Source organism: Seriola aureovittata, chromosome 21 (assembly GCF_021018895.1).
Source record: "Seriola aureovittata isolate HTS-2021-v1 ecotype China chromosome 21, ASM2101889v1, whole genome shotgun sequence".
NCBI classification, from domain to species: domain Eukaryota; kingdom Metazoa; phylum Chordata; class Actinopteri; order Carangiformes; family Carangidae; genus Seriola; species Seriola aureovittata.
In genome coordinates this window covers 12,475,352-12,499,834 of record NC_079384.1, presented here as the reverse complement: position 1 = coordinate 12,499,834, position 24,483 = coordinate 12,475,352, and the positions used below count along the sequence as shown (strand labels likewise).

At 40.3% G+C, this 24,483-nt stretch overlaps 1 protein-coding gene across 2 annotated transcripts in view; it reads left to right on the top strand.

Moving 5' to 3' along the window:
- Positions 1-11,056: 11,056 nt before the first annotated feature.
- The window catches only part of pax2b (paired box 2b), a 32,411-nt gene continuing 18,984 nt past the window's right edge, over positions 11,057-24,483 (top strand). For both annotated transcript variants that reach the window (XM_056366882.1, XM_056366883.1), the window contains exons 1-5: positions 11,057-11,671; positions 13,395-13,560; positions 14,115-14,312; positions 17,598-17,677; positions 17,798-17,917. In XM_056366882.1, the coding sequence (XP_056222857.1) occupies positions 11,629-11,671; positions 13,395-13,560; positions 14,115-14,312; positions 17,598-17,677; positions 17,798-17,917 (607 nt within the window). In that variant the 5' untranslated portion in view covers positions 11,057-11,628. The remainder of the gene's footprint in view (positions 11,672-13,394; positions 13,561-14,114; positions 14,313-17,597; positions 17,678-17,797; positions 17,918-24,483) is intronic.

The following is a 24,483-nucleotide window of genomic DNA, read 5'->3' as shown; positions in this document are numbered from 1 at the left end:
TTCCATACACACCTCAGAGCCATTGATGGAAATCCAATGAGACATAGGTTTACCTGCCATGAAAGTACCTCAGCAGCAAGTCGTCAACACATTGTGGGGAGTGAGGGGGGAAGTACACTTTAAATTAATTAACATCAGACCTCTTGTAGCACTTCATTTCTGTAAACAAACATTCTAATATGTGGTAATTAATTAGATATGCCAAGGTTCCTTTCTTTTCCTCCCGCTGATCTTTCTTCCTTTCCTTAGTTCACCGTTTTTGGTCCCATTTTTTTAGGTTTTATCTCTGGTTAGGATGGAAACTGCAGAATGCAGTACCCAGAAAGGAGATGCAAGACTTGCGTGTTACCTAATAGAGTTTTAATATGCTGTGCATGGAAAAACACAAGGGGCTCCTCCAGATGTCAATTTTGGCAAAATCTTGCAAAACACATTGCATTTCACCAGCTTTCTAGTAGCCTATAATACAGATATTACATGGGAGTATTGGAAAATACTACAGCTCATCAAGAATAGATTGACATTATTAACCCATTAAAGGCTGAAATTTTCTACATATCAAAGGCATAATCCTTAAATTTGAAGTTCAGTTCACATATGGCAATTGAAAAGTTTGTTCTCAACTTAAGAAAATCATCATTCTGTTGATCATATCTTAAATTAAGTGTTTTTAAACAAACCTTTAAAAGCAATAATCATTCATAATTTATTACATAATGCACCTATCACTCAATTTAAGAGCTTCGTTGCTATGGTGAACCCCTTTTGTTTACGTTGTGCTTTCAACTTGGACGCATCATTTCATTTATATTGAATAAAAACTTATTTGGGAGTGGCATTCCTTCCAAAAAAAAAAAAAAAAGAAGGCCCCCACTCTCTGTTTTCCTGATTTCCATTTCATATCTGCAAACCTCACGCGCCCGGCTCTGCATGAGAGCTGCTCATGGGTGATGATTTTTGAATCGATTTGCCATTCTCACAAACGAAGGGCACAAAAGGCTGAGCAATCAGTCCAAGGCTGGCTGCTTTTGGCCCGGAGAGAGGAGAGATACTCCGTGAGTGGAGGGCAAGCATGGCTGATCTGAATCATGAAGAATAATGTTTAGCCTGGCAGATGATTAGGGATGTTAATTTTTTTTAGGAGGGGGGTGGGGGCAAAGGGGGCTGGCACTTGGTGATGTCACTTTGGCTATCCGAACAATCTGGCAGGGGCCGATCCTGGCGAAACGCTGCTCAATTTGCTGGGGCTCCTGCTCCATTTGCCTGTTAATGAGCACTGTTGTTGGAGGTACCCATGTGTACCATGTCATGAGGCTAGCAGGCAGCACCTTCACCTGACGCTCTGACCACAGAGGAAAATGGCAGCCGCTGTGACAGATGTTTTCACAGTCCTGGGGAGAGAGCCATGGGAGACCTGCGCAGTCAGAGGGCCCTGGATATATCGCCGGCAACAACTGCTACAACATGTGTCTGAATCAATGTACATCCAGTATGCACTGAAAACAAGGAGTCAGCTCTTTTCTTTGAAACAGCATGATAATGACAAGACTGTGTCCCTCAGTGTGATTATATAAAGACAATTTAACACTTAACTACAATAATTACAGTTTTCACAGTGGTTACAAAATCTTATTTTTCTGGCTATAAAGGCCATTTTGTTTCACATATCTAAGTATCTATGGTTCATGCATCAGTTTAAATAGATAAAGTGCTGTTTCCTGGTGTGTGTTTCAGGGGGAGGGACTCTCAGTGTCACAGGATGGATGGCCAGGGTAAACCCATTACGTCACAGCATGACAACAGCACTTAATTACTAATGAAAGGGTGAGCTCTCCACAGTCTACTTCTGTTGGTGAATGAATCCATGGATTAAAGGAATGCACCTGTGACTTTGCTTGTTTTGGCCATTTTACCTCAATTTACAAATTTATTTTGCAAATTTAGCTGCAATATTTCAGATTAGTCTTTTTCTGACTTTGGCATTTTAGCCTTCATTGATAACAGAAAGTGAAGACAGACGAGTCCCCTGGCAGGGACTGAACTAGGGCATTGGGCAAGGCTACCAGGACGCCCTCTTAATGACAAAAGCATCAACTGAGTAGATCTGAGGAGAAATGTGGTGTAATTCTGATTTTTTTTTAAGTGTTCTGAAGACCAGTGGTTCCCAACATTTTGGGCATGTGGCCCCTTAGAATAAGGTTGTGATTAGATCAACTAAAGGGTGATTATACTTTAGTTTGTTTTATTTTAATATTTTTCAAGGGTTTGAAGGTTAAATTATCCAGTAATTCACAAGAAAAAATGCAACTATTAGAAGAGAGCGTGATTTTGTGCAGCAGTTTTTCTGCTTTTCTATCCTGTCAGCTTACTTGTGAGCCCTTGTAGGGTCCTGACCCCTAGGTTGGGGACCATTGGTTTCCATTCATTTCTGTATGGCATGAAAATCAATTGACAGACCCTCGAAACTTGCTTGACTTTAGAAAATCATCATTGTGAACTCAGTCAAGTCAAACATAATGCAGTGAAGAAGCCAGCTAATTGAATTTCATTTGGAATTAAATGGAAGTCAATGGCAGTCTGAAAAATAGCAACAATGCCCTTGAGAATGGTTACGAAATGATCTTCAGCACTACGCACTGCAGTAACTAACTAAATACATTTACCCCAATAGAATATTGAGGTACTTCTACATCACTGGAATATTTACTATATTTTGGAGGGAAATATTGTATTTCTTACTCCTCTACATTTACTTAACTGCAATAGTTGCTAGTTGATTCGCAGATTTTATACATGCACTTCTAAAATATGAGACATTGGTATAGACCAAATTACCCATCAGCATATCATGTAGCTAAAGTGTTCTGTTCCAAACAGCTTCAACATTTAAATGCTGCTTACATGTTATGAGATCAGTAATAATATAGTCCAACAGTATGAATGGGATCATTCTTCATAATGGGTACTTTAACTTTTCACAGTGTTAGTGCAGTTTGCTGATGATACTTCTGTACTTTTACAAATTTTGAATGCAGGACTTTTACTTGTAACCAAATATATTTGACATTGCAGTATAAGTAAAGGATCTAAGTCCTTCTTTCACCACTGATGAAGTATACTGTGCTAAAACTTGCAAACACAACGTTGCCACACGCCGAAGGCAAACAGACTCAACGAAAATGACAGGGATTGTAGGAGAGGAGGAAGCCTCTGAGTGGAGATGAAAGCTGACGGTTTCTGTGGTTATTTATTAACGCCGCTGAGTGAAATGTGCCAATAGTGGGGCTATACATTGTCACACTATTACACAGTGCATCATCAAACAGATATATAAAACAGACAGGCAACCAGACCAAATTTTAATGACAAAAGCGCTGATCTGAGATAAGTATAAATACGTGTAATTCAGCAAGGTTTCATGCCTGGTTAAGCATGTACGTCTTTTGGCGGCCCACTAACTGATATTACTTCAGTGCAATATTTCAGAGTGCATCAACATCCCGGTGAAATTAACTCTGATGTGTGAGCAGACCCGGGTCCGGCACTCCAAAGTGTCTCATGATTATATCGAGATAGATAGAGTTGTGCACTAAACTCCCCACAATCTACAAGCTGTCCTGACAAATTTAAATACGCCTCAGAAAAACAAACAAAAAACATGGGAGAATCATTTGCTAATGTTTGTGCTGCTGGAAAATAGGTAATAAATGCAATGCCCCGAGAGTGTTTTTGGAAGCAGTTGGTTTTTCCTCTGTCTGATTACTAAATCTAGGGTTGATAATATACAGATGTAAATATGCTGCTTAGAAGCCCCCTCCTCCTCCTCCTCCTCCTCTGCAATCCCTCCCTCCCTCCCTCTTCTCTTCCATCTGGCAGACAATAGTTTAAAATTCTTAATCCATGAGCAACCATTGAACATTAGTGAATTGCAAATTACAGATGTTTTACTGTCTCTCCCTCTTCTTTTTTTTCCTGTTTTGATCTGTGCATCCCACTGTCACTCAGTGTTGCGTACGCATCCCTCGCTCCTCTGCATTCATTAGACACCCTGTGCCATCATGGCACCATATGACACTGTCATCATTTGGTAATTAAACCTTTGCTCGTTTAAATATGAAAAGCTGGCAAGGGTGTGATCATAAACAATGTTGCGCAAACCAGATTTTCCAGACTAAATGAGAATTCGAGCAACATCATGCCAGAGATGGATTTCTCCCCCGCCCCCCGCCCCCCTCTATCCCTCACTTGGAGCAAAACGAAAAATGAAAAATAAACACTGGGAAAAGTTGCTCTTGTGCCAAACATAGCAGAGTGTCACACATTAAAATTCATGTAAACAGACACTTTATTTAAAGCACAAAACAATGCACTTTAGAAAACATACTCCAGCTTTGTATCTAATGTGACTGACATCATAAAAGTATGTATTTTATGGTCATAGTCACAGATTACAGCTCTCCTCTTTCAGTTCAGAAGTAAACAATGAAAATAAACCAACAGATGACAACTTCAAACACCAGTATGAGCACAATAACATCATGATAGGAGAGGGATTTTTTTTTTTAAATTCTGCCCCTTAAATGATAAGCACAGGACATAACATCAGTGTTGCACTCTTCTGTCCCCTAAACACAGTTATGTGCTTGATCATGTTGGACCACCAGACAATAAAATCTCCCCCGGTGCCTGAGGACAGGCGTCAACATCTCCCAGATTCTCATCTACATTCACACAGGCCTCCATCACTGAAGATTTAGCCAAATGGCTGTGGAGAGGAGGCATGCCCGAACCATTACAAGCCAAACTACTGGCTTTTTATTACCACTAAACAATCTTCCTCAGAGCCGTCCTTTAGCGTACCTCCGAGCTCGGAGCCGGTGAGAAAGTACGTGGGAGGAGGCCATTCAGTCACATTATGGCTTTCCATAGATCAAGGTCACAATTTTCATGATCATTACACCACTGAAGGTGACAGGAAGCATTTACAGAAGTGATCAGGAGCTTATGTGGGAGCTGCTCATCCGTAGATTTCTGGGGAGAGGAATATATGTGTATACACAGCCTCGTGCACACCCACAGACACACAAACTAATCAGCAAATCACACTGTGCAGCTGACATTCCTTGATCATATTATCATATCATTATTACAGCCAAGATAACTAGCAAAGACAAAGAAGAGAAATGGAAGAAAACAACAAGACAAAGAGGGGAAATTAAAGAAATCAGCTCGTCTGTGGTAAAGAAAAAAAAAAAATCAACATTTGTGAGTTCAAAGCCTGCCACCAGGAGGTGACTGCTACATTATGCATTCACACGCCATAGGCTAACACATGTCAGCGGCCCACTGGACAGAAGCTCTGTTTCCCATATTGCTGACATGTGATTGGAAGCTGTTGGCTGTCTGGTTGGGACAGAGGCAGCTGGCGGGACACCTCCGAGCCGCCTCAGGCTGATTCTCTGCTGCACACACACACTGAGACACACACACACACACACACACACACACACACACTGATCCACTGAAGGATCCAGCTTCTCCCACAGCGATAAACCCAGGGCCTTATGGGAGGACTGGCTGGTGTGTGCTGCCTTTATCCACTGGAAGAGGGGATTCTGTGCAGCTCTGGCGGTTGTTGTAGGTGAAGGTGGAGATGATGATTTTTTTTTTTTTTTTTCATTTTAGTGACTTGTGTAAAATAATGATAAAGAAAAAAAAAAAAAGGAAAGATCACAGTGGATGAGGATGAACTTTTGCAGAAAAAAATAAAGACACGATATCCACAATATTCGACTTTAGTTTCCAATGCCCTATAATTTTACTTTTCTCTAAAGCCTCTCCAGTCTTTGTTAAGTTCCAACCAGAGGGGCACACATTTAACTATTCATGTGGAAAGTTTGATGGGGAAGAGAACCGATTTAGCCCTTGTTCCCAGTACAATAAATGCAACATGGCGAATACTTTTTGAAAATGACAAGATACAGTCCTATTTTTAATCCAGCACTGCAGGGCATATTTAACAATTACTTGCAAATCTGCATAATGAATGAGGAGCAAGAGTGTATTTTAAGACTTTGGTGCTTTATTCCCTCAACTTAGTGTGTTAATGCATGAGAGACGGAGAGAAAACGTGTCGGAAATATCTGGAATTTTCATGGAAATGTTCTTAACAGTAGATTTAAATGCTAATAATAGTAACCATATTAATAATAACAATAATAAAAAATAATAATAATGATATGAAATGGGTTTTTTTTGTAAATAGGTCCTTCCTTCACGTTTAAATGCAAATGAGATGTTAATTTTTCTTAATGATTTGCTGTACCTGAGGCAGGGAAAAGCTCAGAAACTCAACTGTCTGACTGCTTTTGTGCTCAGGGTATGAAAAGTAATTTAACAAAGTGTTTTCTAATCAAAGTAATGTAACCTGATCCCACTTGCATTTGGATCTTTAATACAATACAAAATCACTGGAACCACTCAGTCTTGTGTGTGTGCGTGTGTGTGCGTGTGTGTGCGTGTGTGTGCGTGTGTGTTTGTGTGAGGTGTTTGGGGATGGGGGGTGGGGGAGGTGGGGGGTGTTGGTGTTGAGGACTAATGACGGGACAGATCATCAGCTGAACAGTCAACCTGAAAAGACTGCAGATATAAGAGGAGTTTAATTGGAGTTAACACCAAACAGGATGCAGGTTTTTTAAAGCCGCTGTGTGGATTTTCTTTTTTTTCTTTTTTACACTTTCAGCACAAAGACTCACATTCAGCAGCTCAATGTCCTTCCTGTGTGTGTTTTATCATCTGAAATACGACCCTGACAGCTGTAAACTTTCGCATTGACTTTTACGCCTATTCTTAATTTTTGATGATTTCCCATCAAAGACAGTAAACGGTTAAATTGGCTGCATTAAACTGACATATCCACACTTTTAAGTACACTTGGAAAGCTGTGATGTGGCTTGAAATAATAAGGGTGGCGTCAATCTGGCGACGAACGACCAATAGTAAAATAAATAAATAAAAAAATATATTTCAACGAATTATATTGATATATATAGTTTATATCTATATTATATACGAATATTATTTATTCCTGTTCCACGTTGTATTCCCTCATTAAAATATCAATTTTAGCCTTAATCCAAACTCTGAGTTCAGTTAAATGTGAGTGTATTTACACATCTGACACTGAACTCAATGTAAAAGACGCTTTTCATTATTTATTTATGGGTTTATTAACGTTGTGAGGTACAGTGGGCGATTTCAATTACACACAATCCTGCCTGTCACCTGCATATGGAAGTTGAACGTGTGCACATTTTTACTTGTGCATGCTTTTGTATTGCTTGGTTGGAGAGTTTGGATTAATCTAATATTAAGTATAAAGTGATTTTTTAAAAATATGTGTGGTTTGGGTGACAGCTGATTATTTACAAATTACAAATTAATGGTATTTAAATTTTAGCCCATAATAAATAAATTGAGAACGACACTGTGTGCATTGCTGTAAAATTACAGGGACATTATATGAGATATCATAGGAATATTATATAAATAAAACTGCAGTGTCAAGGTGTGAAAATGCAGAAAATTGCAGAAATATTAAGGCAATTGTTCGTTAAGAGATGGTCAAGAGGATCAGTGTGTGTGTCCTAATAAATAGGCCACATCCTAAGGTTATAATGACTTTATAATTCTGCATATTAATATACATTTGGGTTTAAGTACATTATCAAGACAGTCAAATAGCCAAGCTAGAAATAAACGATATTCGATTTTTTTCTTTTTTTTCTTAAATGGTGTTTTTGCTGTATGAATTTCTCCCACAGAATAAATAAAAACATAAAATAGAAACATAGATCACATCCTAATTCACCTTTAGTTTTACATTTGAACGATGGGATCAATGCAAAACAGTTGTAATGATCCAATTAATTATGGGCAAAATTAAAAGCAAGTGCAAAATCAATCTTTCACGGTGTCGAGGATGGAATCAAATTGATGCTCCATCTGTTCACGCCAGCAAGATTTGTAGCCCGGAGAGTGGTCTCCTCGCTGCTGGAGCACAGGACAGAGTGGAAATCCAATATACAGTATAACTACAGTGTCAGGAGGTTGTTTTAGTTGGTGTTACAGTGTCATATGTAGGTGGAGGCTGAAGCTCAACTTCTGAAATCTCCTCCTGTTTCCTTCAAATATAAAAGACGCATTTGTATAGATTTCAAGAGCAAGTAGCTGATGTTTCAAGTCTATTTTTGACAAATTTAATCAAATAAAATACTATTATTTATTTGTCATTTAAGCTTGCAGAAAATTTTACATTCTATAAATGTTTTTGGCATTATTCTCAGATTTACAGAATGTGTAAATCGTCCAAAATCCGCCTCGATTTCAGCCCCAAATTCATCTAAATCACCATAAACCTCCCGACAAACCCCTCCCAGAAATCCAAAAAGGATTAATATTCAACTTACAACCAGTGGTGTCAGCTCCCCTCTGCAGGGAAACTCAGATCGATTGGTGACGTTGGAATAACGCGAGACAACCAGCAGAGTCTGCACAGGAGGGAAATGACACCTCTCCCACCTACACAGAAACAAAAAAAGTTCTCTCTACACCACCATCACCATCACCATCACCCAGACGCCTCGGTCATCTTCCCCGCATGCTGCCTCAAAGTGCGAGCTGATGTTCGGCGTGTGGAGAGCTGCTGGACCCTCGGTGCTCTTTCTTCCCTCTCCTCCTCCTCCTCCTCCTCCTCCTCCATGCCACCTCTCCTCTCTCCTCTACACAGGCCATTAGGAAGCGGGGCAAAAGATAAATTGCTCTCTGTCAATACATTACACCTCTCCTAATGGGTGCACGCGGGCTCCAAAAACATTTTCCAAACTCCTGACATGCAGTGGCATCGTATTAAATACTGCAGTTGTGTGTCAGAGTGGAGACGAGTCACACATTTGTATTTCAATTTTTTAATTTTTTAAATTTTATTCTGAAACACATTTTTGTCGCTTGTCTTGGCTTCAGTGATCAGTTGATTGGAAACATTTAGGGTTTGATTATTAGAGGTGAATATTAAGCGATAATTCATTGACTTTGTCCCTTTGTTTCATTTCTCCTGAATGGCTTTTGACCCCGCGTTGTAGCAGCTGAATGGAGCGGCCCCCTTCCTAAAAAGAGAGGGGTTATAAGGCCCATCTGACCACAGTCAAACACACCACACAGCACGTGCTGTTCAAACAACACGCCAAACAAAGTAAACACGTGAAAACGGTGTATTCATTTGGATATGTGTTTAAAAAAACAACACTTTCAGCATTTTATCCCCCCCACTGCTTAATTTTTGCAGGGGGGGGGGTCAAAATGTGGGGAGCAATAGGCCATGGGAGAGAGGGAGGGAGAGAGAGGGGGGAGAAAACTGAGGGAGGGGGGTGGTGCTGGTGAGGGTCTTATAGGGTGAAAAAAAAAAAAAAAAGAGTGTAGCTTTAAGGGAAATGTGCAGCCGGGTGTGAAATTACAGCCTATAGTGCTACATATTGTACCAGAAGCTCACTCCAAAAACAGTAACAAAAAGAGAAATCATCCCCTAACCTGACCAGGAGGCAGACCGCGAGATGTGGCCGTCTGCCCCTAAGAGATGCCCCCCCACCCCACCCCACCCCACCCAGCCATCCCTACCATACCCTACCTACCACCCCCCCATCCCAAAAAATTATATTTTTTTAAATTCAGCCAGAGCGTCCATTAAAAAGAAAATTAGAAAGTCACTTAAAATTATGTATTTTATTTTGAAATCATTCAAACAATATTATTATTATTATCATTATTATTATTAATTATTATTATTGTTGTCACCTCAGGTATACAGGAATATTAAGACTTATTGACTGAAATTTGATGAGACTTTTATTTAATCATTTAATGTATTTAACGTTTGCCTTTGCTTTTTTTTTTGCTTATTTGTTTTTCCCTGTAAAACACTTTAAGAAACGTGCTTCACAAATTATGTTTTTTTTTAATTGCAATATATTTATTCTATAATTCATCTATTATATTTTTTTTTCCTAGATTTTTAAAAAACAGGATATTTAGAACCTTGACTTTCATGTGACTCCATCATGTACTGTTTAGTTTCATTTCTACTGCAGCTGATTAATTCTTTGCAACCTCTCACATGGAGTTTATACATAATTGTTCCAGAGGAATATTTTTTACTTCTCAGTTTGATCACAGACACTCAAGTGCACCTCAAGTTTGACTCTTTAGGGGGGACTTTGACAGCACCTTTACATTTGAGAAACTATACAGCGCCATCTACAGAAGCTCAGCGGCACTGCTGCGCGTGCAGATCATTTTCACCCCCGACCACCAGCAACCACCGCCGCTCCCAGTTTGGACCACTGCAATCATCACCACCATCAGCCCAATGTAAAAAGGTCAACACATCTGCATAATATACAAATGACCACTTTAACATTTCCTCTTTCAAATTAAAGGAAGAATTAACGGTATAAACAAATTATTTTAGGCCTACTTGCGTTCCAGAGCGGACATAAAGGCAGATGCACAAAGAAAAAAAAAATGAAATAAAAATACAAAATTCAAAGAAGGATGGAGCTAAATCCGGATTGTGAGGAGACCTGACCACACATAGACATCCTGTATATTCCCAGAGACAGGCTGTTAGTCCGCGTAATAAAAGGAAAAAGATCAGAAAGGAACACAAATTAAAATAATCTCTATTTCATTGATTGAAAACTTCCAGTAAGCGAGCATATAATTCACAGCTGTTATAATGTCTAGTAAACTCTGATATTTGTAACTCCGAATCCATTCCTTATTTATCTCCCTCCCCTTCCTGCCGGTGTGTCAGACCTAGAGACCTCCTCATTTGGACCCCCGGTTTTTTTGCGTTGGCGAATCACAAAGTGTTGGCATCTATTGCCTTTGTCTGACAAGTCATCCATATAAGCAAAAGGGGGGTCTGCAGAGGGGAGGAGAGGTGGGGTGGGGTGGGGGGGATGTTGGGGGGAGAGAGAGGAGGGGTGGGTTGCAGCTTTTAGAACCACAGACACAGAGAGAGGCTTCATTCCCAGCCCAAAGATCCAGCCTAACGCATCCAGCGCGAAAAAGAGAAACCCCGATGTGTGTGCGTGCGCGTTTCCTCCTGCCGTTTTGACGCGTGAATCGAGGCCACCAGGATTGAGGAGATACCGGGCCCTGCACGCTGGACCTGAACGTTACATTTCGTTAAAAAAAAAAAAAAAAAAAAAAAGAAAAGAAAACGCGGTCTTCTTGCTGGCATGCTGTGAGAATTATACCTCTGGTCACCCACCCCCCAGGCTTTGAAAAATACCGATAAACTGAACACAGGTCGTATTACTGAAACAATCCTTCGGTCATGCTGCGCACCTGCCAGACCTCCGCTCCCGGACCGGACTGTTAAAGACAAGAAAGGCAACTTTTGGGGGGAAGAAGTTGCCATCAGATCGTTTGTTGACGAAGCAGGGGTGGAGGGGGCAAACTAAGTCCCTCCATTGAGTAGAATCACCTTTTTTTTCTTCACATTTTCATCCTTGATAGGAAGGCGAAACGGCGACTTCAGTTGATTATCTGTCTTTCCTTTGCTATCCAATGGATATTCACTGCAAAGCAGACCCCTTTACCGCGATGCACCGTAAGTAGCACAACCTGAGTTTGTGAGCCACTGCAGCTTGTACATGTATGCGGATAAAAATAACCATCATTCCTGCATAATACAAAGGCCTGCAGCAGCGAGCACAGCGATCTTTTTGTGTATGGAAACTGCATCTTTGCGCATAAAAAAAAAAGAAGACAATTCACAAGCTAATAAAGTGACATGCAAGCAAGCATGGAAACACAAGGCTGCTATAGTGGAGTCATATTCTCCTCATATTCCACACCCTCTTCTTCTGAGGGCAAAATTTCAGCCAAAATAGTGTGAAAAATTCTTGATAATACAATAAAACACCACAGCACTTCTTTACACACAGAGCAGTGATGTGCAGAAATTAAAGTTGCCATAGTAAACAAAGAACATGCGTTAGCAGGTACTCAGTAATTTACACGTGTATCACCCTGCAGCTTCCCGCGCTGTGTGTGTGTGTATATGTGTGTGTTCAGGCCTAATAAGTAAGGACACATTAGTTACACATCTATTATTCAAATTATCCAAATAACAGCAAGCCCTCATACAAGTCTAACTGGAGTCCACGTGTAGTGTGGTTTACTTGTAATTTGGTGAATGTGAGTGAATAATTGATGACCTCTTCCTTTACTAAATAATATGTAATATGAGTGATCAAAGCTCGTTCAATTATTTAAAATTACCGTGCAGGGAAAATGAAGGAGGTTGCAACTTAATACCAAACATGAGCCGTGGAGCTGCTGAGGAAACATGAAGTCTGTGTTTTAACTGGGAGAAACTTTGAAAACACTGGAGGCTCAGTAAAATTCATATTTTTAAAATTTATTTTAAGAAATGAAATCACAGGCTCACTGCTCAATGTAGGCTCGATTTAATGTGCTCATTGTACATGCTGCAGAATAACATAAAACATTTTAAATATATATGCTGTATGATTAGGTGTTCAGCAGGTCAATGCAACCTTCTGTGTTGTTTTATTTAATTATTACAATGACATTATTCAAAATTATCTTAATTTGAAAAGTTAAAGTTGAACTTAGATTACCTTGTTTTAAACACGAAAGATGGAGTAAAAAACACAGACCAACAAGCATGGACAAAAACGTGCAAGTGTTTGTATAAATAAGACTTTCTAGCTGCAGGGTTCATTTTTTGTTTCATAAAAAAAATATATATATATTATACATATATAAATATGTGCATTCATGACGATAGTTGTTTTGCAGTGTTGTGATCATCTCTAGTCTAGTCTCTGCTGTTTCTTAAATCACCCCCCCCAAAAAAAAATCATCTTCTCCATCAATTATTTTGAATAATGACTAATAACTGACAAAATATTGTAACTTGGTCATTTTGATGTATTAAGGAAACGGTGAAAACACAGAAAAGTAAGGCGCCTCAGTGAAGCCAATAAACAACCTTCTAATCAATTGAAAAAAATAATATTTTGATAAAAAAAATAAAAATAAAAAACACTATTTTTAAATTTGCCGTATTTCATGCATTTTAAAGGCTTCTCCATAACATAGTAAATACATTTAATTCCACCTGTTCCATAAAGACAAGGAGAGGAAACTGACCTGCAGCTGTTATATTATATGGGGTATTTTCTGTAGGTTTCTGTCTCCACAATTAAAAAAAAAAAAAAAAAACATACACCTGCTTCTTCCTCTCTCCCTTACGACCTTATGTAATGTTACGGTTGTGTGTGCTGCTGTTGTATCCCACGTAGGGCACGGAGGTGTGAACCAGCTCGGCGGGGTGTTTGTGAACGGCAGACCCCTCCCGGACGTGGTGAGGCAGCGGATAGTGGAACTGGCCCACCAGGGAGTCCGGCCCTGCGACATCTCCAGACAGCTGCGAGTCAGCCACGGCTGCGTCAGCAAGATCCTGGGCAGGTAAGGTGAAAGCTCTCCGGCCATGCCCTCTGCGTCCAGCCAGGTATAGACTACACGCTGCTGGGAGTGAGGAGGTGGATGTGTGGGTAGTGGTGGAGGAGGAGGAGAGGGCTTAACCTCCAAAATTCAGCTTTTAATTATTTTTATACATTTCAGTATTTTTGAGTAGAGGGCAGTTGGCTTTATTGTGGATATTGGTGCGTAATGAAATGACTCAGAATTACATGTAGGTCGTGTATGAATGCATGCCCTGATGCGTTTTTCTTGTAGTTGGAAGTTTTTAAGCAAAATCTGTGTTTGTTTTGAGACATTTTTAATGTTTACAGTTGCCAGTTACACTCACAAGCTCATGTTTTGTGGAAGAAAAGTTTGACTTTTGGACACTTTCTTGTAAAAAATAGTTCTAGAAAACAACAACCCTCTAAAGCTTTGAATCCGTGGGTGCATCATTGAGTTTGAAACAATATTAAACGCTGATTTTTAAGGGAGGTATCGGCAGCATTATTGCAAACTATCATCGCCTGATTGGGGATTTTTTTTTTTCTTTTCTGCAGATACTATGAGACTGGCAGCATCAAACCAGGGGTGATTGGTGGGTCTAAACCTAAAGTGGCCACGCCAAAGGTCGTGGAAAAAATCGCAGACTACAAAAGACAAAATCCAACCATGTTTGCCTGGGAGATCAGAGACAGACTGCTGGCAGAGGGCATCTGCGACAACGACACTGTTCCCAGCGTCTCATCCATTAACAGGTAGGAAGCAAGAATTTTAATATAACCGGAAAATACGCATAAAATGTGGATGTTCAGATTTTATTTTAAATTAATTTGTAAATTTAGTTGGATTAAACAACAGGCTGCAGGATGTAAACACGTTAATGAAGAGCGCCGGCAGAGCGCAAATTGGAAATCATTTATCACAGTATATCTGTGCTAAGCGCACCACAACAGCAGAATATTGTTTGACCAACTTTGTGCTGCCCGGCACGCTGAGGCTGCCTGCGGTCTCAGAGGTGCAATTCAATCTTTCAGACCAAACTCCCTCAACAATCAGCAGTACATCCAGGACTGAGTGAATCTGTCGAGATGAAAACCGATCAATATTCGGTGACCAGATCCCGTGGCGCTATAAAGCAGGCCAATTTTCTTTAGCACATCTAATGTGCTGGAGCTGCTTCTCACACAGAGAGAGCAACACTGGCTTCTCTGCGAGATTTTATTTTTGAAGCAATGCTCTGAAAAAGGATGATTGGAGGAAAATATGTCGGCTATAATTTGTTGAATATTGCATCATGTGAAAATAAGGTTGTAAATTAAAAAGAAAAAAAATTAAGTCTTTCTGGGAAGCCAAAATGAAGCTTTAAAAAAAATCACTTTCTCTTTATCAACAAAGCTCCCGATTTAAATCCTTGAACTAAAATTCGAGGTGTTATCTTATTACTGATGTATACATGATGCATAAAAGTGCAATATCAATTTTGCCTTGTTCGTGGCATTAAAACGCTCATATAGAGCGTTTATATGACGATCTATCAGGGAAATTATCTACATTTAACAGAACAAGTCTCTGTATTTATGCTACAAATCTTCAGTTATCCTAAAGAAAGTCATAAACAGCACTATGGTTTGAGAGTGGCAGCTACATGAGGACCGAGGACACCCCCACCTCACCCCACCACCATCTTACCCCTCCTCACCCCCACCACCACCACCAGAGATCCCTGGTGATGAACTTTGGTTAAGAGGCACTGTTCCATAGAGCCAGCATCAGCATTACATTTTAATGAGCTGATGGGAGAGCATGGACAGCTCCACACAAGACATCTTTTAAATAGAGAAAAGGCTGAAGAAAATTCATTTCATGCTTCGTGGCTGCTTAAAAAGCCCCATTTAAGGAGGCTCAGACACATGTATGTGATAAATTCAAAATGTACATTAATATCATTAAAAGAGCCCTATAAAGTTTTTTCAATTCCAATTAAAGCTTTCTATTTTGGACCGGTGGGGGGGGGGCTTATGTGTCTTTGTTTATGTGGGAAATTAAATTGTGAATACAAAGAGCTGTAATTCTATCAGCCAAATATGAGAGCTACTTTGAATTTCTATTATGGCTTAATGCTGAATATTTCTCTTTTTTTTTTTAAGCAGGAGAATTGTAAGATTTCAATGTGTTGCTCTATAGTCTAGCCCCACACACATTCAGTGGAGCATACACACAAATGAGACGACACAAGCATTTGTTTTGATTTAGCTGGAGGTAAATATTTCAATACATGTTTGGATTCCTCAAGGAGAAGTCTGCAAAAATCAATGAAAACATCCTTAGTGGTTCAATCACTGGAGCAGGCTTTGCTCCAGATTATCTGATGCTACTTCATATTGTCAAAAAAAAAAAAGAAAGAAAAAAGAAAAAGTGAGTTTGTGTTAAAATAAATGACACGAGACGTTTAAACAGGGCTTTCCCAGTTAAGACAATTCAGGGAAAGAAAACCCACTAAAGACTGGAGCCAAAGTCTTTTCCAGCTGGATGGTTCTGACTGGGGCCAGTCGTGGGTTTCTGTAGCAGACAGTCTGACCTCAGGACTGTTGACAAAAGAGGATGCTCTATTTAAACACCTTTCCCCTGCATGCATTATTAAATGCTACAGAGATAGTGTTGTACTACATGTCAGGGCCACCACGACCAACAAGTAACGCTACCCTGCTGCTAGACATAATAAAAAAAAATTAAAAAAACGAGTCCTCAATGGTGCTCGATATTATTGATTCAGAAGTAAAGCAATTTTAATATTTCTTCAGGGGATTTTCAGCAACAGCCAGGCCATTAATTCATTCTCCCAAATTGCTTATTCAATATCAAGAACATGGATACCAAATAAAGTCTTTGAATTTATGTAGCACACACAAGTCAAAGGGTCGAATAACTGTTATGGGGGAGAAGTGAAAAAAATTAAAACATCAATATGCGCTCTCTGGAAAAGCTTGTTGTCTGGCAGCTTTGCCTCCAAGGGGAGTTCTATCTTTTTTGTTTGTGACAGTGTTAGATTTATTCCTCTGAAGCCTTCTGGCACCATCAATATCCAAATCATGTGATGGGTTTCTGGATAATATGGAGGACAGAAATAAAAGGAGGAGGAGTATTTTTGCTTTAAAATTATATTCTGGGTGCTACACACTGTGCAGTTTTACCTGAGCGAGTAAATCATTTCCTTTCATGGAAATAAAATATGCAAAAGAATAGAACAAATGAGCAAAATCTGACCTGTGTAAAAAAAAAAAAAAATCAACCCTAAAAGGTTCAATGGTCCTCACCTCTTTTCCGTGTGCTCTAAAATAGCTCTCGTGGCATACATGATGAATAGTTTTAAAGTTTACAAATTATTGTGACAGCTCCCTTTCTCCCCAAGTGCCATTCAGATTAAAGGAATCTAATGCTGGCGTAAGCTTGTGCAAGGCAATAAGGAACTATTGCTTTCCTGTCACATATAATTTATAGCTTTCTATTTGCATCTGTTTGGCCGTGTGACTAATCCCCAACTTTTTCTCCCCAAGCCCCGATCAATACAACCTCATCCGCATTGGCACATGGGGGCTCGCTGGTTCTACAGAGATGTTTGATCTGGGAAGCATAGGGCTACTATAGGGCTGAGATCGGCCCCGCTGAAACCCCCCTCCACGGTGGGGTTGGGAGAGACGGAGTTGGTGGGGAGGGGGGTGCTGATTAGTGTGGGCCAGGTAGAGTCAGTGAAGCTGATCATTGAGGTGAATTGATGTGATTTCATGCTTTGTTTGCAAGATCACTCAGACCAAAAGTGCAATGAAGACTTTTCTCCAGACCTCACCTTTAAGGTAGAACCACTGACTGGATCCCTTCTTGCGTATGAGTTGCGTTTGATATCTTAATCATACAATATCTCCATAGTAGCTGCTGTAAGCGAACGGTACGCTCAAATTAGGGGCAGTTCGGGAATCTCAAGGAAGGAGAAATCAGTTATAGAAAAGCAGCAGTGACATCTGCATTTCCTTTGTTCCCCCCAGGATCATCCGAACAAAAGTCCAGCAGCCTTTTCACCCCTCTCCTGATGGGTCATCCCTGTCAACACCAGGCCATACCATAGGTAATACTGCAGCTCACAGCATCAGCAGGAGCATTACATGGAATCATAGCACTTAGATACAAGCATGTATTCATTGTAAAATACAAGCTGGTTGTTAAATATGTTGTTTCTTTTTCCCAGTACCAAGCACAGCCTCTCCGCCTGTAACCAGCGCCTCCAATGACCCTGCAGGATCCTACTCCATCAATGGGATTCTGGGTATTCCACGATCCAATGGTGAAAAGAGGAAAAGAGATGAAGGTAAGGAAAAAAAAAAAAAAAAAAACAAACAAAAAAAAACACTGCTTCAGTTTAAGATTAGCATGCAGAAAATATCTAAAATCCGAGGAAAAAAAAAAAAAAAGAAGCTTTATGCTATAAAACCCACTTTGCTGAACTTGCAATTACGGCATTAAAACCTGCTTCAGTTCCAGTAGATGACCCTTATAAAACACCTAAGTCTGAACTCTGTTACACCGCTGTGTCAATCTGCCAAGGAGTCTTTTGATTTGAAGACACGACCTCCGCTGTTGTCTCCTGCAATTAATCTTTATGGAAGTGATTAAAGGGCTTTAGATAATTACATGTCAAGATGATGTAGCCAACCACCCAGGTCAGTCAAGAAAGCCGCTACAGCTCTGTGGAGGGCTTCTTTTTTTTTTTTTTTTCTTCAACAAAAGTGGCTCCACTTCTGCTGCCGAAGTAGTAGGTTAGTGGATATAAGGGGGCCTGAGGCGATATAGATTATTGGTTCTGTAAGCAATAGGCTTCCTTAATGTCACTACATAAGTAGCTGATGAGAATAGCTAAACAGATGCACTCATGTTACGAGGCGTGTATGAGTATGGAGGGATGATGTGGCTGCTGAAAAGGGGCAGTTATCTCAAACAGGGTGGGGAATGAGTGCCTTATTTCTGCAGTGCTCCGGAATGAGAGCTAATCAGAGCACGGCAGCAGTTTACATAGCGTCTTCTTTGTTCTGGCGTTTGTTGAGAAGCAGAGGGGTTTGCGGGATATTGAGTGGAATTGATGTTTTATGTGCGTGCGGGGAGGGAGGGATGACTAATGACCTGTCAGAGGTAGATTTCCTGGCAAAGATATAAAAACCAGCATGACGTGGACATGGCAAATGACATAATCAAGTCTTTCCCTGTAAGAGATGCAATCGCGGAGGCATAATGCAAACGTCTGGTATTTTCAAGGGTTCATTTTCAGTCGTTCGAGGACCTCTCATATTAGCCAGGGTGTAATGTCTAGTCACTGAATGATAGAATGCACACATTTCTATGCAGATTGCTACTGAAGGGCAAAGAGGTATTAAAGGGCATGGAGAGGACTAAGGTATGTGTGCGTGAGGAGGAGAGCTGGCCTGTTTTGTGGAGGTCTCCCAGGTGACAGCGCCATGTTTCTATGGCTATTCAGTCTCAAATGATTCCCCTGATGTGCTGCCATTTCTGTGATTTAGGTGCTCAGCCAGTATGTACGATGAAAGAGGAGAAAGCTGTGTGTGTGGATGGTGGTGTGTGCTCGTGTGTGCGTCAGGGTAGGACTTGTAATGAGGATAAAGTCGGGGGGGGGGGGCAGCTTTGGTTCTTATATACTCTCTCAACAACTGGCTGGCACCTACCTGGAAACACAGGGTCAGGGATACTTTATCTTTCCAAAACATAAACGGAGGAGGAGTTATCATTTAGGGTTTGGAACCTTTTCAAACACGAGTTACTTTTTGGTGGAAATCGCATGTCACCGTGAAATTGGTGAATGCTTTTATTTTGAAATGAAGGTCGCAGTTCCCAGTTTGTCATAACTTGTGGTTCATATGGAACTAAATATTCATGTGGTATTATTTTTTGGGTATACTGGAGAGAGAGAAAATCATCACTCATACCAGGTTTGGTTAATAAAATAAATTTATTAATGTAAATAAACATTTAAAAGATGAAATCTTTAGTCACTTTTAAATCAGAGCCATAGTTGTGATTTAAGACATTTAGTGATATGGGGCTTTTACAACCATGAGTAACTTTCAATTTTGTTGGAAAATCAGGAAAAGAGTGAGTACTTTTATTTGGAAATTCAGGCCCAAGCTCCATGATGTCATAACCTGTGGCATATATGGTGCTAAAGATCCATGCATTATTGTTTTTGGGGGTGTATTATTGAAAGAAAATCATCATAGATCCAATATTTGCCATAGATGCCATCAACTGGTTGAAGGGACCTTCTTTCTTTACTTCCATTAAAGCATTTTTGTAACATTTACATTAAAAAAATAAGATCATTATTCACATCTTGAGAAAGATTTCTGGAAGCTGTAAGCGTAAGATAACTGGTAAGTCTTTTTTTTTTTTAACCAAACAAGGCAGAATGTTTCTTATCCAAGAAAAACACATGTAAGATCAAATCGTTTAAAAGTAAGAAATATGATTGTCCAGTTTTGTTGGTGTGTCATGGTCATTTATTTTTCAATGCAATGATCTTTTTCAGCTGAAGTCTGTGTTTCAGTGTTGCCTTGTTTGCTATTCAGATGTATTTTGCTTCGCTCAGTAGGCAGTAGTCTATAGTCAGTTAATGCTTGGATTAAATTTCCTCACAGCACAGTAGCTTGCCTGAGCCCTACTTAACTTGGTAAGCCTCATGATGATTATGGCACAAGCAGTCATTATCAAGGGCTGAAAACATGAACAAAAATGAGCGAAGGAAGGGGGAAGGAAAGGAGGGGAAGGGTTAGGGAGGGGAGGCTCTGTGCAACACAAGCCCCGGTGAAATGGATTGGCTGTGTAGCCCAGAGTATTTGTTTTAGGCAGTAGCTGTGGCTCTCTGCCAAGCAGGCAGACAGCTCCTAAGTTTCCAAGTCAGCAGTGCCCTTAAAAAAAGGTCCCCCATTACGGGAGGGATGTAGAGATAATGTAGTGTGACACACGTTATGTACACTGGGTCTCGGCAAGAGGAGCTTCAGGGACACAGGTGTCATAAGAGCCATTAATCTGCTATTGTCACGTGTTATTGTAAATTAAAAGTAGCATGTTACACTTGGCAGCCATTGTTGCAGATGGAGAGAGTGGGGGGAGAGAGAGAGAGAGGGTGAGACCCCTAGAGATGGTGTCTTTGGTGACCACGGCTGTCCGCGCGTTTTACAACGTGACATATATTAGAATTTGCAATTCTGCGGAGAAAAGCTATTACCTCACAGATTAACATCCAAGTACCCCCCACCACCACCCGCCTCACCCCTGCATCCCAACTCCGCCACCCCCCACTGCTTCTGACACAGTGGGCTTCAGAAAAGACAAAGGAGAAGCTTTGGCTGCTTCTCCGAGGGCGACGTAAAAATCTTTCATATAGCATCTGATGTTTAAGTACAAATCTGCTTTCATGGATGTTTTTGTTCACCTTCTTGTTATTAATGAACGTGTGAGAGAGCTGAATTGACCCGAGCAGAAAGCTCAGAGGTCTGTTGAGAACATGCAGTGTCCATGAAGTGTGTCCGGTCTTTCAAAGTCATATCACACGTCCTTTCAGAGCGGCACCACAAATTGCACTATCAGACCTGTAGATGATTCTTAATTTCAGCCATTCTGAACGCTTTCTTGCTTTGTGTCGGGCTTTTCTTTCTTGATTTATGAGAGAAATACCAAGAGAGAAAATTTCATGATAAGACGATCATCATATATTTCAAGAGCCAACAACAATAGCCGGTGGCAGTCAGAATGGATGTGATTCTGTGCTTCAGTAGCTGTTGAATTAATTATTTCTCATCTCTGAGCGTCATGAGGACTGAGCCGATGTGTGTGGATGGAGATGAGTGATGGAGCGAGCCGCCGTCACACCCGGCGCTGTGTATCAGCATCTGTTTTGGGGGAGAGGAAGAGTAAACACAGGAACTCAGAGAGCAGCAAAATGTCAACACCTAAGTGCAACCTCCGAATTAGATTAATAAAGCTTTCAAAAGCTCAGGAACATCACGGCCTAACATCTTTTGAGACTGCCCCTCTCTGAATTTTAGGAGTAATCCCACTTTTTGCAACTAATTGCTTAATTGTTTGGTTTATACGTCAGAAAATACAAAACATTCAATTTACTATGACATAGAAAAGAGAAAAGCAGCAAATTCTCACGTATGAGAGGCTACAGATGGAATGTTTCGATTAATCGATTACCAAAATTGTCATTAATTATTCTTTTTTTAATCGATCTAATAAATTTAGCCTCTAATCCCTCTCAGTTTACATAATCAAAACATTCAATTAGAAAAACAAAATGCAGCTGAGTTCATCCAATTTGATGCAAATGAGTTTTAATTTGATTTCATTTAGTCAGGAATTGAATCAGGCGGGAAATTATAGAGGTGTATTTTTGTGAAATACATAACAATGTGTTAAGGGAACAAGAGCAGTATGTATGTTGACATGTTATTTAAACAAGGAGCAGACTTAGGAAGATTGTGGGGGTGGCAAGCTCATTCCTCATTGGGGGGCTTCCATGACCTCAAGGTGCCAGCTCAACTCCTCATGCTTCTAACAAGAACTTAGAAACTCTATTTTCATAGCATGAAAAGAGTTTAAACTTTTATTCTGAAATCATTCTCTTCCTCTATTATAGAGTTCGACTTTCAGAAAAAGCTACTATTCATGCTCAATCTGCACTTCATTCATGATAACTGTTCTGTTTTTGCTTGGTGGGCAGTCACTCAGACTGGCTCCCAGACCAAGAGTTGCGTTGGCTAAAGCCCCCTGCTGGGGGTCGTGACCTCTGGGTGCCAAACCCGCAGAGAGGAGTCTGCTTTATAGAGCTGGTTATCTGATCTGATAGAGGCTGCTCCCTCGTTACCGGAGTGTTAATACAGACTGATGTCAAGATGAATACACTCAACTCCAGTGATCAATAAACAACCACAGAGTGGGACAAGCATGTAATGCATCAACAAAGCCACTGTGGTCAAAGATTAGTATCACCGCTGCATAATGGGCAGATTTGGAAATGTCCAAATACTGGATCTGACTTGTGGTGACGATAAGTGCTTATAGACACTTTAAAGCACCTGAAAACTAGTACTTCTCTATATCAATAAACATTTGTCTTTAAATAAACGAACATCCAAGTTAAAGTTGCAAAAAAGTTTAACACTTAAAACTCCACTAATCTGCTTCATATGGACCGTGCTGGTAACGTTTGTTCAAATTTGATTGACAGTGGCGTCTCCTGGCAACCAGACTGAGCAAACAACCCAACAACTTGTCAGATTCTTATGGTGCATAAAAATACCTGGCATGACCTCTTTCTGCCAAGTTTGAGCACCGAAAAAACACAAACACAAATCTCTCAAGTGAAATAACCAGGATTCTTAAACATCACAGCAATTCGTCCAAATTAAACCAAGCAACATGTCTTTTCTAACTGCTTTTCAGAACAACGAAAGTGGTGCTGTCATTTGTCAGTGCCTTCCAAAATCGCTGCAGCAAAAATAAAACCGTACTGACTTTGCATAGCTCTGGCTAAAGTTTGGTTTGCTTCTCAGATTTTCAAACAGCTTCGGAAACCTTGCCTTCTCTCGAGCTTTCTTTTTCATTTGTTTCACAACTACATTCCATGTCAACACCATTAATGCCCTCCGAGAGAGACTATCTGAAAACGTGCACTTTTGATTTCTAGCGTCGCCGGACAACACATCGTTCGGTTCTTTTCGAGTATTACCTGACAGAAAAACGACTTGGTTAGCGTTTCAAAGTTTATTTCTTCGTGAAGACGGAGGGATTTTCATCATCATGGCGGTTAAGGTCAGGGAATGACTGTTAAAAGAAACCACTGTCAACTGCGGGTAGGAAACAGTTCATGAACAATGTTCTGTATCAGACTCTGACACTTTGTTGACGACTTGTGGCTGTATAATAATATCATGCTACCTCCTCCGTGGCTCCTACGATTCCTACAACCACTAGAGGACGCTGTCACTTGAACGTAAACATGTCATTCTTTGGGCATTTGACATGGTTTTTTTCTTGGGAGGTCCAATGAGAAAGGATACATGAAATCGATTTATACACCTTGACGAAGCACAATTACACGGCTGCATGAACGTTCTAAATGTCTCCAGAATCATCTTCATCCCCAAAACACAGTTGTTGCTGATTTGTCAGATGGGAATCAGTAGCTGGGAGGGCACATGGGGCTGTCCTCAGCCTGAGTGGGAGGAAGAGTGTGGAGGTTGACCCAGGATGGTTTGTCTTGTGTGTGGGAAGTGTATTCCACAGTGGTGAATGACAAATATGGTGTGGGGGGGTATTGATCAGGCGTTGTGGCTCGGGCCGGCTGATGGAAAGTAATTAATGACTCTATTTGCTTTGGTAGCAAAGAGAACAATTGAGTTTGATAAAGTGACAAGCAGCAGCTATAGTAGGTGAAGGCCAGAAAACCTGCCGAATATTCACCTGAATGTAGAGACGAGCAACACATCAGAAGAATTAGAGCTAAAATCTTGGAAAATATGCTTTCATGCTGAGACTGTCCATTAAATATGAAGCCGCATCAGGACTGGAAACAGGGGAATACAACTCACTGTAAAATCATAACGCTGCTTTTAAACAGGTTTTCGCTCTAATAAACAATTAAACAAGATATAATGTGTTAATTAGTAAGTTTAAGAGGTGCCGGTAGGCAGTAGTTTCCCCCATTTCCAGTCTTTATGCTAATCTAAATAGACTGATATCGACCTTCTCATCATCTCTTGGCAAGAAAGCAATAAGCAAATTTCCATCTTTAAAAACTCTTGTGTTTTGTGGTCAAGCCTTTCAGAATCTCATGCTCTTGACTAAATTTACAAATAATCA